The sequence below is a fragment of the Chanodichthys erythropterus genome, chromosome 23, assembly GCF_024489055.1.
Source record: "Chanodichthys erythropterus isolate Z2021 chromosome 23, ASM2448905v1, whole genome shotgun sequence".
In the NCBI taxonomy this organism is placed as follows: domain Eukaryota; kingdom Metazoa; phylum Chordata; class Actinopteri; order Cypriniformes; family Xenocyprididae; genus Chanodichthys; species Chanodichthys erythropterus.
Window position 1 is genome coordinate 8489082 of NC_090243.1, and position 19514 is coordinate 8508595.

General features: G+C 43.6%; 1 protein-coding gene across 3 annotated transcripts in view; it reads right to left on the minus strand.

Annotated features, from left to right (window-relative positions):
* Positions 1-19514, minus strand: part of ctnnd2a (catenin (cadherin-associated protein), delta 2a) — a 374070-nt gene that overhangs the window by 93676 nt on the left and 260880 nt on the right. For all 3 annotated transcript variants that reach the window (XM_067377392.1, XM_067377391.1, XM_067377393.1), the window contains one exon: positions 13995-14208. In XM_067377392.1, coding sequence (XP_067233493.1) covers positions 13995-14208 — 214 coding nt within the window. The remainder of the gene's footprint in view (positions 1-13994; positions 14209-19514) is intronic.

The following is a 19514-nucleotide window of genomic DNA, read 5'->3' on the forward strand; positions in this document are numbered from 1 at the left end:
CTCTGAACAAACATATCATTTTTCAAAGTGATCCAGGATGCCATTAAAATAAACCACCCATTTGTTTCCAATGCTGGGATCCTTCTAAAGTCTGTACAGAGATGTAACCTGAATGTGCATCTGTATACTGTATTAAGTGTAGACAGCGCTAGTGATTATAATGGGTTCTATTTACTTTTGACGCGAAGCGATGTTTAAATCCAGTGTAGGCAAATGTCAGCCATTAACTATTCGTCGATGTCTTGCTTTGGAGGCACTGATGTATTTGCCTGTGTGATGTCACAGATCCAGCAATATCAAAACGTTTATAATGAGAGGACATTTTAGGCTATGAAACTTGCAGGAAGTTTTAATGGTAAAAAGACCTGCCGCTAAAGGTTAAGGCAAAAGATGATCAAAAGATCCAGGCAAATTTGATTTCTCATGACCCCTTTAAATTTTGATGTGATACTGAAATTGCTACAGTTTTTTGCACCATAAGCACCACATTCAATTCAAGCACCATAAGCGCCGAATTCAACTGACATCTAGCAAGAATATGTTTTGTGCAAACTGAGTGTTTTTTTTTTTTTAAATGGGTTAAAATGCAAACATTTTAAATGATCGTATCGTCAATAGGCCGATGATTATCAGTTATCATCTGCCTTGAAATTCCATATTGTGTGTCTTATTCTGTATATGTTTATAAACGTGAAATTCTTAATGCTGTCACTTTATTTCTAGTAGTCTTCTGTCACTCATTTTCTTCCTGACTTTCACTTTCTTAAGTCTTTGAACAAAGGCAAGCATTCTGAAAAGGGAAGAACAACCTTGATTGCTGAACTGAGAGGGTATCTAATCAGAGACTGCTTCTCATGAGGGAACGAGAGAGAGAGAAAAAGAAAGAGAAAGAGAGGAAGGCTCAATACTAGAGCACTACAAGGACATAATTGTCGTCAGTGGTGACATTGACCAAGATCAAATCTCATGCCAGCGGAACACAGGCCCAGATTTAGACTGCTTCATTTCACTAGGGTATCTCACTGTACTGAACAAAAATCCCACAGACATCTTCACTTGACCACATACCTCTTTGGAGACATATGTAAACAGTTGAATTTCTCTAGTCCTGTGGCAAATAGTTAATTTACAGTGTCTTAAATAATTAGTGGAGCTTACAATGGCAACACTAACATTTACTAAACTAACTATTGCTATTGCTCAAACATAGGGTTAGAGTTTTGAACAAAACGTATTAGGGATGCACAACAGATCAGTACCATTGGCTGATACTGGAAATGTTTCTATTTATTGTATCAGCAGATATTACATGCTGACACTGTCACCTTGTATCTCCAAAAACGCTACTTTTCAGGAAATGGAAAAAACACTATTTTTCAAATAATTCAACACTGTGTTGTTGATATTGTAGATTTATATATAAAGTTCTGTCATGAAACTCTAGATAGCGCAGGCTAATAGGTCCTTGACCTGCTCGTAATCACATCATTATCTATAGGACACAGATGATTGGTTCCTGCTGTATCAGTAGCCAATGAGCTTGAATTGTGATGGAATTTTTGAACTAATTAATAATGAACTAACATTTCTTTTCTTCTACAGGCCTAATAATAATAATCTAACTTAGAAATAGAGAAACAGTCACTAGGACTGAGTGTTCTGATTCAGAAACATTCTGCTGTGCTGGCTAGACAGCATCCTTCTGGAAATAAAAAATAGTCTTTCAGAGGTTGTTTTAACCTATTGAGTAATCTGAACTATTAACCCTGAGACATTTTTTGATGATCTTGTGATTCAGTTGTTCTAATCTAAATTTACTCCGGCAGTAAGCGGGACAGAGGAACTGAGATGTTTTTCTTAAATCTAAACTAATCATATTGAGACTGATGATAATGAGTAATAGATGCCATGCTGACTATGAAGTGTACCTGAAATCCTATAAAACCTGTTGTATTCCTTTGTTCGGAGAGAGATTCTCTGGAATGATGAGAACTCTCCCGGCCGTGATTAAAGCATATTCTGAGGCATAGACTGTAGTCTGTTTGGTTTTTAGGCTGCAGCAAACAACTAAGCACTAGAGAACTCTTTCCATACTATAGTGATAGTGTTTAGTGGTGAGGAGCACTAAAGAGCTTATTATCAGGTGATAGTGCCGGTGGGGAGCACTAAAGAGCTTAGTATCAGGTGATAGGCCCCCAAAACAGGCCGAGACGTCAGCCGACTCGAACAGGTACTGAAGTATGCTCAGTAGAGTATAAATTTATTGGTTATTTGTTTATGGTGTCAGATGCGTAGGGAAAAATCTACCACAGCACGTAATCTTCAAATAAATGAGTAGCATTTGCCTTAGTGGTAGCAGCATAGCAGATCTATTCCGCCAAGACCAAACATATCAGCATTGTCATACCCATTACCATGCCAAACACTCCAAGAGTTGTCATGACAGAAATATATATAGTCAGACACTTGCATATGTTATGTTACTAACATTTTACCAAAATTGAGCCAAAAAAACAGAACATTGCTGAGGATTTTGGACGCAAACATTTTGTCCGTCATTAGAATGGTTGCATCTGAGGCAGTAAATGCATTGCATTACGTTTTCATCAACTTATAGGTTATAACGTTTACTGTAGCTGTGTGGGCACTCTCATGTTTGGCCAAAATCTCATGTTATTAAACAGAAACAGAAGCTATTTAAGACAGTATTGGCTATATGACTGCAACTGCTAGACTAAGACACCTGAATCCTGAAAATAGTATGTAATGGTTACCAAAAAAATAAAATAAATATTAAGCAGTACTGTTTTCAACATTGATAATAATAAATGAATTCTTGAACACTGAATCATCATATAAGAATGATTTCTGGATGATCATGTGACACTAAAGACTGGAGTAATGATGCTTTGCCATCACAGGAATAAATAACATTTTAAAATATAATAAAATAGAAAAGAGTTATTTAAATTGTAATAATATTTCACAATATTGGTGTTTTTACTGTATTTTGATCAAATAAACACAGCCTTGGTGAGCATAAGTGACTTCTTACTAAAATCTTACTAACCCAAAACTTTCAAATGGTATTGTAAATGGATAAAATAGGCCACAAGACCCAAATTTCACATCAAGCGCACCATTTGAGACAGGGCCGTATGCTAGAGAACAGCAGCAAGAGACAAAACCCAGACGGTGAGTGGAATTAGGCTAAATAAGCAAGAATCCTCCTTAATTTCAGCACACGATTGCATGAGTAGTGCAATTCAAACACTTCTTGCTGCCAAAGGATTCAGACAGTTTCTCAGGGGATGTTCTGTTGTCTGGGTTACTTGTGAGCTTCCTGTTCCTACAGACCAGTATTCCATCTGTTCTTCACAGACATACGATTCATAAAGGAACATGCTCGTGCTCACAAAAGCCAAACACTCCTCTATTTATCTTTCATGTTGGCTCTGTAAAGCCTCTAAGCAAAAACTATATGTCAAAATGTGTTGTACAGCTTATTCTGTTTGAGGATGTATAATAAAACATGAGTGAAAGTTTTAAATCTTTACAACCCTTCTCTAATAAAAATTTTCATAGTACCCACACAAACTGAAATACTATGTAAAAGGCTTATACTGTAGGTGAGGTGAATGTGAAATCAAAATAGGACTTATTTGAAGTGTGGCTGCAAATGAGACATTTGTAGAGATGCTGGTTTTCAAACCGTGTTTGAACATAATTTCAAGATTAAAAGATTTGTTCAGTCTCAAAGCCACTGGCCTCTGACAGGACACCTGACCATCAGGTCTGAGTGGGTCCATATGGCTACACTTACTTTCAGCATGTCAAAAAACGTCTCGGTTACGTATGTAACCCTCGTTCCCTGAAGGAGGGAACGGAGACGTACGTCAGTAGTGACCGACGAATTGGGATATCGCTTAGAGAGCCCTATCATCTTCGTGTAAACTAAAACAAGCCAATGGAATTGGCGTGCGATATTTGCATAATGCGCACCGCCCCCGACAGGTGTATATAAATAGGAAGCAGATGCAATCGCACTCTGTTTTTCGCTGAGGAGACAACTGGTGTCCGCACTACAGCGAGGGTACAGAAACTGTGGCGACGGGACGTACGTCTCCGTTCCCTCCTTCAGGGAACGAGGGTTACATACGTAACCGAGACGTTCCCTTTCAGTCGGTCACGTTCGACGTACGTCAGTAGTGACCGACGAATTGGGATCCCAACTAAAGCGCCACAGTTACGAAACCCCTTCCAGTGCCCAGCGCAAGCTCAGCCGCCCATAGCACCGGCTGGCGGTGAAGGGGGCGAGCTTACACCGAGAGAGTCTACTGCTGTCTACCACTACCCACTAAGTAAACTAGACACACTGGGAAAGCGAACCCGAAGGGACGCTGCGGAGACCACTACCTACCCAACGGGGGAGGAGTTTACGTGGGAATACACATATGGACTGGCCCGGGGGCAGTACGCATATGGAGTCCCTGGGATGGCTCCACCTGGTTAGTGGAGACTCATCTGACAGGTGACAGCAGAGCTGGCTCTGCTAAGGGAAAGACACGGACTCGGCCCGTAGGGAGTTTTAAACCGTGGAAAATACACATATGGGACCGCTCACGTAGAGGGGTCACGACATATGGGCCCCAGCCAACAGACAGCGTCAGCGACGGATGTAGGCCTGGCATCAGACACTCCGCAATGTCCGAGCCGAAGGGGGAGGCGGAGGAACTCGACAGGGTTCGCCAAGCGGGGAACGCGACTGGAGTGAAAGTATGCACGTATCCGGCCAGAGGCGGGAATGGCATTGCAAGCCGACACTTAGAGTGGGTACAACACGTCTACCGACTAGTGGATGCGAGTACACGCGAGGATACCGGCTCTACACGTAGGCTATAAAACCTAGCGAACGTGTTAGGTGTCGCCCAGCCCGCAGCTCTACAGATATCTGTCAGCGAGGCGCCATGAGCCAGCGCCCAGGAAGAGGCCACCCCTCTGGTGGAGTGGGCTCTCAACCCGAGCGGGCAAGGCACGCCCTGGGATTCGTACGCCAAGGCGATGGCATCCACTATCCAGTGGGCCATCCTCTGCTTGGAGACAGCCTTTCCCTTCTGCTGGCCTCCGTAACAGATGAAGAGCTGATCTGAGGTCCTAAAGCTTCGCGTTCTGTCCACGTAAACGCGCAGAGCGCGGACGGGACAGAGCAAAGCTAGGGCTGGGTCTGCCTCCTCCGAGGGCAGCGCTTGCAGGTTCACTACCTGATCTCTGAAGGGAGTGGTAGGAACCTTGGGCACGTATCCAGGCCGGGGTCTCAGGATGACGTGAGAAGCACCGGGCCCGAATTCTAGGCACGTTTCGTCGACCGAAAATGCATGCAGATCCCCTACCCTCTTCAGGGAAGCCAATGCAACCAGAAGAACCGTCTTAAGAGACATTAGTTTCAGGTCGACTGATTGCAAAGGTTCGAAGGGATGACCCCGGAGAGCTGTGAGAACCAGGGTCAAATCCCAAGAGGGTACGGAGGAAGGGCGAGGAGGATTCAGTCTCCTGGCCCCCTCAGGAATCTGACGATCAGATCGTGTTTCCCCAGGGACTTACCCTCAACTGCATGGTGATGTGCGGCAATGGCGGCAACATACACCTTGAGGGTGGAGGGAGACAGCCTTCGCTCTAACCCATCTTGCAGAAAGGAAAGCACGGATCCGACCGAACATGATCGGGGGTCCTCTCGGCGAGAGGCGCACCATTCGACGAACAGGTTCCACTTCAGCGCGTAGAGATTCCTAGTAGAAGGAGCTCTAGCGGAAGTGATGGTGTCTACGACCGCTTGCGGGAGATCACTCAGAACCTCCGCATCCCGTCCAGGGACCACACGTGGAGGTTCCACAGATCGGGAGGCGGGTGCCACAGGGTGCCCCGTCTCTGAGTCAGGGTGTCCTTCCTCAGAGGAATCGGCCAGGGAGGTGCTGTCGCGAGGAGAATGAGGTCTGAGAATCAGGTCCGAGTGGGCCAGTACGGAGCCACTAACAGAACCTGCTCCCCGTCCTCCCTGACCTTGCACATGAATAGTGCGAGAAGGCTCACTGGGGGAAGCGCATGTTTGCGCAGACCCGGGGGCCAGCTGTGGGCCAGGGCATCCGTGCCGAGCGTGCCGCCGGTCAGGGAATAAAACCACTGGCGGAGGGCAGTTTCCGGGGAGGCAAACAGGACTACCTGGGCCTCGCCGAACCGCTGCCAAATCAGCTGGACCGCCTGGGGGTGGAGCCGCCACTCGCCCGCAAGTAGATGCTGCCGTGACAGCTCGTCGGCTGCACGGTTGAGCACACCTGAGACACGAGTGGCCCGAAGGGACCTCAGATCCTTCTGACTCCACAACAAGAGATGGCGGGCGAGTTGCAACATGCGACGGAAGCGTAGACCACCTTGACGGTAGGTGTACGCAACGGCCGCAATGCTTAGTGAGCGGACTAGAACGTGCTTGCCTGACAACAGCTCCTTGAAGCGGGCCAGCGCAAGACGAACCGCTAGCAACTCGAGGCAATTGGTATGCCAATGCAGCTGAGGCCCCGTCCAAAGACCTGTCACTGCATGCCCGTTGTACGTGGCCCCCCATCCCGTGGCAGAGACATCTGTGGAGACCACAGCGTGCCTGGACACTCGTTCGAGGGGTACTCCGGCCCACAGAAACGAAGGGTCCAACCACCGGATAAGGGTGCGACGGCAGCTCGGTGTCACGGGGACACGGAGCGTGCCGCACTGCCACGCCCATCTCGGGACCCGGCCGCGGAGCCAGTGTTGAAGCGGTCTCATATGAAGCAATCCGAGCGGCGTTACCGCGGCTGCAGATGCCATATGCCCCAGGAGCCTCTGAAAATCTTTCAGTGGAGCCGCTGTCCTGCACTTGAGCGAGCTCAGGCAGTTCAACACCGACTGGACGCGCACCTCGGTGAGACGCGCAGTCCGTGCGACCGAGTCTAGCTCGAGACCGAAACAAGAGATCCTCTACCCGGGGGCGAGTTTGCTCTTGTCCCAGTTGACCTGAAGACCCAACCGGTTGGGAGCGACAACCATGTCGGGTAGGACTTTGTACTGACATGCCCGACCCTCGAACGCAGACCGACCTAGGAAGGGTCTGCGTCGAGGCAGAATCGAGACATGAAAGTATGCGTCCTTCAGGTCTATTGCTGCAAACCAATCCTGGGGACGGTCCAGGATTGGCCGTAGCCCACCGCCCTTTTATGGTACAATGAAGTAGGGGCTGTGAAACCCCGACTTCATATCGGCTGGAGGGACCGGCTTGATTGTACCCTTCGCCAGGAGGACAGCAATCTCCACCCGGAGAACAGGAGCACTGTCCAACGACACCGGAGTGAAGTGGACAGCCCTGAAGACCGGGGGACGCCGGGCGAACTGAATCGCATAGCCGAGTCTGATAGTACGAATGAGCCAACTGGACAGGCTGGGGAGCGTGCTCCACGCTTCCAGACACTGAGCCAGCAGGACCAAAGGCACCACAGACGCACCGGGGGTGGGGCAGCAAGGCAGAGAGGGACCCGACCCGGACAGCTTGGGGGCGGCCCGGAGTGGGGTCAGACTCTGCGAGGCAGCAGTGTGCATGGGAGACCGCGCACGGGACGCGGTCTGCACCATCACACTGCCACCTGCTGGCGAATGGGGGAGCTGTCAGCGGCGAGGCGGAGCCTGGCACACTGACAGACACCCCTTGTTGTGACCTGGAGTTTGAGGAAACTGCTCTTTTTGTGAAAAAGTGGGTACCGCTGGACTCCGGAGAGCCAGCGGCGGTAGACAGACAAACACAAATTCCCCCCGGCCCTCCTCCGGGGGTGGGAGAGATGGTGGAAAACTCTCCCGAAGAGCAAGATCCTTCCCCTCCAGGTTGCCCGTCTCAGTGCCGTGTTTTGCTCTTACGCTTACCACCGGGCTTAGCGGAGACGGGCTGGGCACCACGCCCGCGACCGGCACCCTGCTGTCTGGCTGGTGTAGGCTGCTGCTTTGCCGTCTTAGCAGGGGCGGAGGACGATGCAGGCGGGCGCCCTCGGCGACGAGCGGGCTGAGGCTGAGCCACGGGCGGCTGGGTGGAGGCAGCAGCGGACCGCCGTGGCATAACGTGACTGATAGCCTCAGCCTGCTTCTGTGCAGCGGAGAACTGATGGGCGAAGCTCTCCACCGCGTCGCCGAATAGGCCGACCGGGGACACGGGGGAATTTAGGAACCTCTGCTTGTCGGCATCCCGCATGTCCGCCAGGGTCAGCCAGAGATGGCGTTGCTGGACTACCAAGGTAGACATCGCATGACCAACAGCGCGTGCTGTCACCTTCGTCGCTCGGAGGGCGAGGTCGGTGGCAGCGCGCAGCTCCCCCAGCAGCTGTTGGTCAGGACCTTCCTGGGGCATTTCCGACAGCGCTTTTGCCTGGTAGACCTGCAAAAGCGCCATCGCATGCAGGGCAGAGGCAGCCTGCCCACAGGAACTGTAAGCTTTCTCAGTCAGACCGGCTGAGAATTTACAGGCCCGGGACGGGAGACGCGGCTCACCACGCCAGCCAGCGGCCGTTGGACACAGTTGCATCGCAACAGACCGCTCGACTGGCGGGATCCTCGCGTACCCCCTGGCTGCCCCGCCGTCCAGGGAGGTGAAGGCGGACGGGGGGCCAGGCCTCGAACGAACACTATACGGTGTCTGCCAAGACCTGGTCACCTCATCGTGCACCTCCGGGAAGAAAGGCATTGGGGCGGGACGCTGGGGCTGGCCAGCGCGACCCGCCCCCAAATACCAATCATCCAGCCGCGATGGGCCGGGACAGGGTGGAGGGTTCCACTCGAGCCCGACACACAAGGCGGCCCGGGAGAGCACAGCCGAGAGTTCGGGATCCGATTCGGGCAACGCTGCCGTCCCGGAGGGCGGCAGCGCGTCCGGATCTTCCTCCCCCGAACACTCAAACTCGCCTTCCGACGCAGCGATCGACATCTGATCCTCCGCCGGCGCACCAAAGGTAACGGCTGGACAGTCCGAAGAGGGCCCAGCGGAAACCAACGGCGGCAGGATGGGTTGCGGTGCTGATGAGGGGGCAGGGGCCCGCGGAGCGTTTCCGCTCGACGGGGAGCCCTGACCGTTATCCTCAGGTCGCCCTCCCTATACAGCGCCGTACCGTCATTCCGGTTCCCGGGGCCGGAAAAAACGGTCGTACGCGGCATAGGAGAGGGGGACTCCCGCTTCCTGAGACTTCAGGAAGGAGAGCCTCGACCTCAGCACCGCGATGGTCATGTTCCCGCAATGGGAACATGAACCATCCACAAACGCTGCTTCAGCGTGCTGAACGCCCAAACACGAGATGCAGCGATTGTGCCCATCAGCAGGGACCAGGGAACGACCGCACCCAGTAACGCACAGACGAAATGACATACTGTCAGGGTTCGTCTGTAAAGCTCTTTTAGAAGGGGAAGTCAACTCACTCGTGCTGAAGCACCCAGGGAGCGACGCGATGTGTCAGGTACACCACTCCCTGACACACCGAGGAACCGGCCCAAATCGCTGCCTCACACACACTCTTTTTTGTGTTGCTGTGAAAACAGCAGTTTAGAGCTTATAGCTCGGCTCCTCAGACACTCGCGACCTCGCTGCACGTGCCCTCTTCACCAGCACCAAAGCTCGCTGCAGATCCTCTTCTGAGGCAGTGTTTTAGTGAGAAAAACACACGAAGAAAGGAGTCTTCTAAATAGGACACCAGTGAATGGCTCCGAAGCGAAAGACAGAGTGCGATTGCATCTGCTTCCTATTTATATACACCTGTCGGGGGCGGTGCGCATTATGCAAATATCGCACGCCAATTCCATTGGCTTGTTTTAGTTTACACGAAGATGATAGGGCTCTCTAAGCGATATCCCAATTCGTCGGTCACTACTGACGTACGTCGAACGTGACCGACTGAAAGGGAACAGCATGTTTCTGCAGAGTCAAACAGGCAGGCAAAGCATGACTCAGATGTTCTGCTTTGCTTGAGATTGAGAGGCTGAGAATCCTCTGGGCAGCCAGAGACCTTGAGGCTTCCAGCTCGCTGATTAATTTGTGACAGGAAGTCTCTCTAAGTGCCCTGTGTGCAATGCTTTTAATTTATATGTTAATCTGAATTCAGCGCATAGCAGGCATTTCCAGACGTGGCTCTGTTCCAAAGTCTATCCATTCCGTTACAGAAACAATTTAGAAACATGTTTTGGAATGCAAAGCCTTTGGGGATGTTTTTTTTTTTTTTTGTTGGAACAAGCGATTTATTTTGTAGAAAATATTTCTTTCCATAGCTCATCACTAAATGGACAAGACATACATATTATATATATATATATATATATATATATATATATATATATATATATATATATATATATATATATATATATATATATATATATATACAAGTCTGGAAATATTAAAGTAGAGAAGAAATGAACTCATCTAATATTCAAACATCCCTCCATTGTACATTGTTCTCTAAATAATAAAAGAAAAGAATAAACCCACAAGCAAGAATTTCACATGAGGTTCAAACTTTGAAAAAGATTATCATGTGAAAACCCCACAGCCCATCATGTTTTAAAAGAGACTGAACCTGGTAATATGTATATGCATATATATATATATATATATATATATATATATATATATATATATATATGCATATACATATTACCAGGTTCAGTCTCTTTTAAAACATGATGGGCTGTGGGGGTTTTCACATGATAATCTTTTTCAAAGTTTGAACAAGATTAATGTGATATATATATCACATTAATCTTAATGACCACTATTCATTTTGTATTTAATAATTTATAAGTGATATACAGTACAGTCCAAAAGTTTGGAACCACTAAGATTTTTATTGTTTTTAAAAGAAGTTTCGTCTGCTCACCAAGGCTACCTTTATTTAATTAAAAAAACAGTAATATTGTGAAATATTATTACAAATTAAAATAAATGTTTTCAATTTGAATATATTTCACAAAGTAATTTATTCCTGTGATGGAAAAGCTGAATTTTCAGCATCGTTACTCCAGTCTTCAGTGTCACATGATCCTTCAGAAATCATTCTAATATGCTGATTTGCTGCTCAAGAAACATTTAATGTGTACAATTGTACAAAATATTTGTGTACAATATTTTTTTTCAGGATTATTTGATGAATAGACAGTTCAAAAGAACAGTGTTTATCTGAAATCTAATCTTTTGTAACATTATAAATGTCTTTACTGTCACTTCTGATTGATTTAATGCATCCTTGCTGAATAAAAGTGTTCATTTCTTTAATTTCTTTTCAAAAAAATAAAAATAAAAATTCTTACTGACCCCAAACTTTTGAACGGTAGTGTATAATGCTACAGAAGCTTTGTATTTCAGATAAATGCTGTTCTTTTGAACTTTCTATTCATCAAGGAATCCTGAAAAAAAAAGTACACAATAATATTCATAATAATAATCATGATAATAATAATAAATAATCATAAATGTTTCTTGAGCAGCAGATCAGCATATTAGAATGATTTCTGAAGGATCATGTGACACTGAAGACTGGAGTAACGATGCTGAAAATTCAGCTTTGCATCACAGGAATAAATTACTTTGTCAAATATATTTAAATAGTACACAGTTATTTTAAATTGTAATAATATTTCACAATATTCCTGTTTTTTACTGTATTTTTAATTAAATAAATGTAGCCTTGGTGAGCAGACAAAACTTTTAAAAACATTAAAAATCTTAGTGGTTCCAAACTTTTGGACTGTACTGTATAATTGTTCATGAAGGCTGGAAATGAAAAACACTTTATATTCAGGTGTGTATAATTATTAGGCAGGTTTTCTTTTACAGGCAAATGAGCCAAAAAAGAGATTCAACTCAGACTTAAAAGTCAAAAATTATTAAATGCCCATGAGAAGGATGCAATACTAGAAATTGCAAAATTAAGGCATGACGATTGGACAGTGAAATGCTCATTGGGTCAGCAGGGTCAGAAAAGACACATGTTAACTAGGGGTGTGACGAGACGGGTATCTCACGAGACGAGACGAGACTCGAGACTGAGTTCACGAGACGAGACAAGACAAGACAAGAGTTTTAAACACTATTTTTAAGAAATCCTCAATGGTGAAATCATGACTAGAAAAAATATTCTGCAGGTGTATTTGAAATGTTTTAACTAATCATCTTGTAATGAATGTCATTTCAGTTCTACTTTCTGAGTGTGAATTATCATATGCAGTAAAAGACAACAATACTCAAGTACTGTAAAAGGTTTTGCTACTAACTCAACTGACTTCTCTTCTGTATGATTTCAGTCTCTTCAGACCTTACTGTATATGATTTATGAGCTTCTACAACTTTTGACCTCCTAACTGAACTCCTTTCCACAAACTGATCATAGAAATAAAACAGTATAAATAAAAATGTTAACACTTTACAATAAGGTCTCATTTATTAACATTAATGTATTAACCAACATCAACTAACAATGAGCAATATATTTGCTACATTATTTATTAATATTTGTTTATGTCAGTTAATGAAAATAGTCATTCATTGTTAGTTCATAGTTTACAGTACATTAACTAATGTTAACAAATGAAACCTCATTTTTTGTGCTTAATAAGATTAAGAGAAAACTGTTATTCGTTTTCATGGTAACACTTTGCAATAAGTGCAACCATAATCAGACTCTCTCAATATTCAAAGTGCAAATAAGACCACATTTTTCTCTGATACAGACTTGAGAGATGGTTACAACTACACTGCCCAGCCTAAAATAGCTTTCATATTGAGAGATATCTGTATTCATAGGGAGCCGCTTTCAAAATGCGGGGTATTGAGATCGCGTTTGAATGCGCGCTCCTGTTTACTTTCACATTCAGCGATCGCGCCTAACTCTGTAAATATGGAGCGGCGGCAACCGTTATCCAACTGAATTAAATGTTTTTTATTTAAATATAAAGCAAAACGACAGTGGAGGTGTAATGTAAACGTAGCAGTGGCATATTCTTTCCTAATCATCCTAATCACTCTGTCATGGCAACATCACAAGACTACTTTTCGCCTTGACGAGAAATCTCGTCACAGTTTAGTCTCGCGAGATCTCGTGGCACGAGATCTCGTCACACCCCTAATGTTAACTGCAAAAGAATTAAGAATTAAGGTGAAGAATTAAGTGTGAACCCATCAGGGACCCTTTTTTCACCATTTTCCAGAACTGCAACCTACCTGGAGTCTCCAGAAGTACAAGGTGTCAGGATTTCAGAGAGATCAAATACTAACAGATAAAAAATCAAAACCTGACTGTCCCTGTTAGAAGTCATATAATGGGCTGTGGTTGGATCTTTCAACAGGACAATGATCCAAAACCAACACAAAAATGGGTCACTGAGCACAAAACCAAGCTTCTGCCATGGCCGTCCCAGTCCCCTGACCTGAACCCTAAAGAAAATGAGTGGACTAAACCGAAGAGAAGAAGCACCAACATGGAGCTGGGAATCTGAAGGATCTGGAGAGATTCTGTAAGAAGGAATGGTCTCTGATCTCTTGTCAGGTGTTCTCCAAACTCATCAGGCATTATAGAAGAAGACTCAGAGCTGTTATCTTGGCAAAAGGAGGTTGCAAAAAGTATTGAATAAAAGGGTATGATTAATAGCAATGTGTATTAGAGAAAAACATCTCATAATGAGATGTCCCCCCCCCCCTTTAAAATTACTATTCTCCAATGAAAGGTTGGATTTTTGTAGATTTTTTAAATAAAAGATCAAAATTATTAACGATGCAGATTTATTTTCACAGCCTTCTTTGCTCATATTTACCATGTGTATGAATAATTTTGAGCACGACTATATATATATATATACATATTGAAAGAGAACGCTGTGATAGAGGGAATTAAAATTCCTATAATAAAACTTAAACTGAAGAGAGGCACGTCAGAGCCAGCAGAAGTTTTTACCTGTGACTAGTTCTCTGACTTCCACATCAGAGGTCTTGCGCAGCAAGCGAACCAGAGCAGGGATCCCACCGCAGTTCTTCAAAGCGATTTTATTATCATCATTGGCCTTGCCGTAAACGAGATTCCTCAGGGCACCGCAGGCGCTTCTGTGTACTTCAGCCATCCTGTGATCCAACAGGTCCACCAACAACTGAATACCACCCTGCCTCCGTATCTGAGAGAAACAGACAGATAGAGGGCAATGGGTGATATGTATTTCCATATTTTAAGACTTAAACAGCCTGGGTTCAGAAAGAGGGGAAGACAATCAAATCTAGATAAAGCATCAGAACAGTCGCAAAAACAAATTTTCAATTCAGTAAATTCAGTAAAAAGAATCTAAAGTTGTAGAAACACTCCATCACTAATAATGAAGAATATATATACTGTAATTCAGACTCAGTCAGAATGCCTCTTTTATACACTTGAGGAGCCAGTGGGCTGAAATGGGCTTTGAAAATACTTTCATATTCACGTTTTGAACTCCTGATTTGAATGCAACTTAAATCAATCTGAGCAAGAATTATTGGTCAGTGAGAACATGACGGCCTTCGCCTCAACTCATAGCAAGTCATTCAAAACATTGACCTTTCCCTTCTGACATTCAGCATCCTCACATAAAAAAAAAAAAAAAGGAAGGAAAAAAAAGTCTGCATTCAGTGTTAAGTCACACCAAAACAGCTTAGCGTCAGTTCATAAGATCATTTGGAGGATAAATGAACAAATAGGAGGCACTGAATCCATAACCAGTGTATTTGAAAAATCAATACTAGAGGGAGCCGGAGAATGAATCACTCGTCAGACAGCTAAACAGACTGAGAGGTGTGAGTAAATCTCTATCAACAGGGCTTTGCTGTTCTACACTAAAGTCAATTAAAGCCAGCCAAGTTCATTAGAGGATCTGAGACTGCACTACAAAAAGCCATGTGTTTCTGAACGCTACAGAAAAACAACAGTGATTGACATCAACTCAACTGCAGCCTTCGCATCTTGATAACTGGTGGCATTTTATAATATTTTCAGGAATAGTTTTCTCACAAATAAATATACTGTCATTATTTCCCACCTTAATGTCATTCTAAACTGTATGACTTTTGTTTTCTGTAGAAACCAAAAGGAAATATTTTGCAGAATGCCCGAGCTGCTGTTTTCCATCAGTGTTGTTACTGTCAACTAAAACAAAAATGATTAAAAACTGTTTTTGTTAATTGAAATAAAGCTATAATAAAATAAAATAAATATTAGATGAAAAACTTAAATTAAAAAATAATAAATTTAGATATTTTAAAATAAAACTATTAAAGTTAAAATAACTAAAACTATTAAAAATAGTTTTCATTACCTGAAATAAAATTAAATAAGTTCATGTACTAAAATAAAACAAACTTAAATTTTTTTTATTAAAAATGTTTTTTTTGTTAAATGACATAAAGCTAAAAAATATATATAAAATATACTTTAAAGCTAAGAGAAATACATACCCCCCCCAAAAAAAAACCCTAATAAAAATAATAAAAGCACAAAAAAGTATTGAAATATAAAATATTAAAATGAAAACTTAAAATATAAATATAAAAGCATATTTAAAATATTAATACATTCTAATATAGCATAGAAATAATTCTAAAAAAACAACAACAAAACAAAACACTATTTTTCATAAAATGAAGGAATATGGTGATTTTTACTACTTGCCAAGCAAAAAAAAGTAGCCCAAGTAGCCCATCATACAGGTTTGGAAGCAGATGAGGGTTAATAAATAACACAATTTTAATTTCAGAGTCAATACAAAAAGTATAGTTTGGTCCTTTACAGACTAACACATACCAAGCCAAATGCGTTTTGAATGATTTGACATAAAACCAGCAGGGCTAAATTATTAAGAAAGAGTCACACCTGTGTCTATCTGCAGATTCATCAAGTGATTGCACTATGAATTTCCAATTTCCTGTCACGCTGCCAATTGACATACACAATACTCCTCTGCATTAGCTTTAGATGAGTGCAGGATCCAGCCCTGGCAGATGTGCTTCTGAATAGCACGTCACTACAGATCATCACTCAGGCTTCACATCAGCACTCACTCCAATGGAGATTACATGCCTGTTTCTTTGTGTAGCTTTTTTTTTTAAAGGTGAGAAGTGATCTAGTAGTCCGTTCCAAGAGGTTACTTCTGATCCTGTTTCTTCCTGTTTTTGGGTTGTACTGCATATACAGCATGAATATTCAAACCACACCTAACAGGAAAACAAAGGCACGGCTCATCCCGAGAGGCAGACAGACATGTGCGTCACCACACAGAAGCCTTCGTTTCATTCATGTGGTGAGATTGGCACTTCTGAGAATGCAGCCCCACTATACAACACATTATATAAAGCAAGTACAATTCATTATTGTGATGTTCGGAAGCAACAGATGTTTGGAAACCACAAAACAACAGAGGATATCTGCAGTGACTAGGGATGTTTCTGGCATGTTCTATCAAGCAGTGCAGGTGAACTAATGACGGCTGCTTTCCCAGCTAACAGGGAACATTCTCAGATCTTTAGTTAACATTCTGGCAGGGTTCTCTCAAAGCAATAAACAAACGTTCTTCTGGTAATGTTAATAGAATGTTTGTTCAAAGTTATCTGGTCTTTAATAATGTTCTCAAGGCTACCACTTACATGGTCCAGAAAGGTAAGAAAGACATGATTAAAGTATATGACACCAGCAAACTAGCAGGGGAGTCTCAAGAGAAGCCAGGTTATCCCGGTATATTTTTCTGTTGATATGAAAAATCAAGTGGATTTAGCAATATGGCAGGTGTATGATGGATATTACGATGTTATGATGAACTATATGCCTTTCTCTGCTGACGTTCTGGGTTGTTCAAAGCATTTGTAAGGATACTGAATGTTAGAAGGCAGCTGTCTGACTCTGACATGGCGAACGGGAACATTGTCTGTGTAACATTAACAACACATTATTAGCTGTTTGATAACATAGTCAAGCAAAAGGCTAATCATATTAATTACCGTTATGTGTCCAATGTTGTAAAGAGCGATACCATTTTGCAGCGTTTACTTCAGTAAGTTGACCGAGTGGATCTCTGAGCTTGTGTGAGTGAGTGGAGGCGGGGCTAATTAGCATATTCATAGATCCCTGTATACTAAATGAGGCAAGGGTGTAGAGTTACATTTAAGCAACTTTAATGCATGAAGAATTTTTTTAAATATGTAATTTTAGTGATCACAGAAGAGTTTTAAGGGATAAAATTATTGACTAATTATTGGTTCACATTAAAGGCTGATGTGTTGGATTCCCTGCGCCGTAGGCTATGCGTTTGTTTTCATTTATGCTTCTGTGTCATTGTCCGCGTCAACATGCATGCAGACCATTAGTAGGCAGTATCTGTGGTAATGTTGAGGATCAAGGCAAAAGGCGAAGAAGAATCAGCTCGTCATGTACGTTGTCAGAGAAGCTTACAAACGGCAGAGAAGTGGCAAATAGGTAATGACTTTTGTTGTTCATGTAATGGTGTGAATCAGTGTGTCTTCTTGTTAGTCTATGTGTTTTATTGTATTTGCAGTCTTTTTGTGTTGCTAGATTGTACAGCACTTTGGTCAGCAGGAGCTGTTTTAAATGTTCTTTAGAAATAAAATGCCTTGCCTTGCCTTGACTACAGGGGGACTTTAACATAACCTATGGGAAGGTTAGAAAATGTTACGTTAGCTTATTTTTGTTAGGTTATTTGAGAAGTGATCTGCTTTCTTGTGCACTTGGAGCAGCTAAGAAATTAATTGAGTGTTAACATCGTCCTGAAGCAGCGGGGAGACGCTGAGATATTCAATTAGTGGCATGAGCCAGCCGGACGGAAGTGCTTGCTCTTGACTCCACAGCGCACGTGCAAATGGATATTGACGGATTAGATTTTCCCCCCAAAAGGGCTGATAAAGCTGAACTTTAGCCAGAGGCGGGCTGCACAGGAGACGGACCCGGGGAGCTTTGCTGGAGCCACCTGCTATAAATAGTGGCCAGCTGAGGACGAGAAAGAGCTGCCTTTGCACTTGGCCAGTGGTTTAGCAGGAAGACCATAAACATCAGAGCTCGGCCTGTCTGGCTGAAATGCTGCGCTAATCAGTATTCTCCTCACCTCTGCTGTGGGAGATACTGCTCTGTCATCTGATAGCCATTCTCCTCTCCCTCCGTGTCTGCTTCAGTGTGTGTGCTATTTCCTGTCTGGTTAAAGTTCATTTACATCTACCTTTAAAAATGTCAATATGAAATGGCATTTTCAACTCATTTACCTCCGTAATGTGATGTATTTTGAGACAATGATGTTCGGATGACGAATTGAGTTTGGTGAGGACAAAACACTGTAATAAAACACTCAAACAGTGTTTCTTGCAATACTATTTAAAACACTGCTATTGAATCAACAACTCAAAACATTTTGCAGGTAGTCCAATTTCTGAACAAATGACTCTGTAGTGAAACGTACAATGGGAACAGTCCGAAAATGGGCAAGTGTAAGGATATGAGCGAATATGACAAGGGGCAAATTGTGATGGCTAGACGACTGGGTCAGAGCATCTCCAAAACTGCAGCTCTTGTGGGGTGTTCCCGGTCTGCAGTGTTCAGTATCTTTCAAAAGTGGTCCAAGGAAGGAACAGTGGTGAACTGGCGACAGGGTCATGGGCGGCCAAGGCTCATTGATTCACGTGGGGAGCGAAGGCTGGGAAGCCTTGGGTCCTGCCATCCATGTGGATGTTACTTTGACACTTACCACCTACCTAAGCATTGTTGCAGACCATGTACATCCTTTCATGGAAACAGTATTCCCAGGTGGCTGTGGCCTCTTTCAGCAGGATAATGCCACAAAGCAAAAATGGTTCAGGAATGGTTTGAGGAGCACAACAATGAGTTTGAGATGTTGACTTGGCCTTCAAATTCCCCAGATCTCAATCCAATCGAGAATTTGTGGGATGCGCTGAACAAACAAGTCCGATCCATGAGGCCCCACCTCACAACTTACAGGACTTAAAGGATCTGCTGCAAATATCTTGGTGCCAGATATCAAAGAACAACTTCAGGGGTTGAGTGGAGTCCATGCCTCGACGGGTCAGGGCTGTTTTGGCAGCAAAAGTGGGACCAACACAATATTAGGAAGGTGGTCATAATGTTTTGCCTGATCGATGTAGTAAGCATGTGTTAGTCACTAAAAAGAACCATTTCATAAGAGTCATTTGTTGGAATTGGTTGGACTAGATGTGCTCTATGGTATTAATACACTAAAAATCCCTCAAAAGAATCATTATTTGTAATCTGACTAGTATATTGCACTTTATTTCATGGTATAGTAACATTTTATTCTGTTGACTATAAGTAAAGTTGCACATCTACATTTCAACTAACTCTAATAAGAGTATTAGACTGTATTGATATTGATATCTTTATTTTAACACTTTATTTTGATGGTCCCCCAACAGACATTCTACT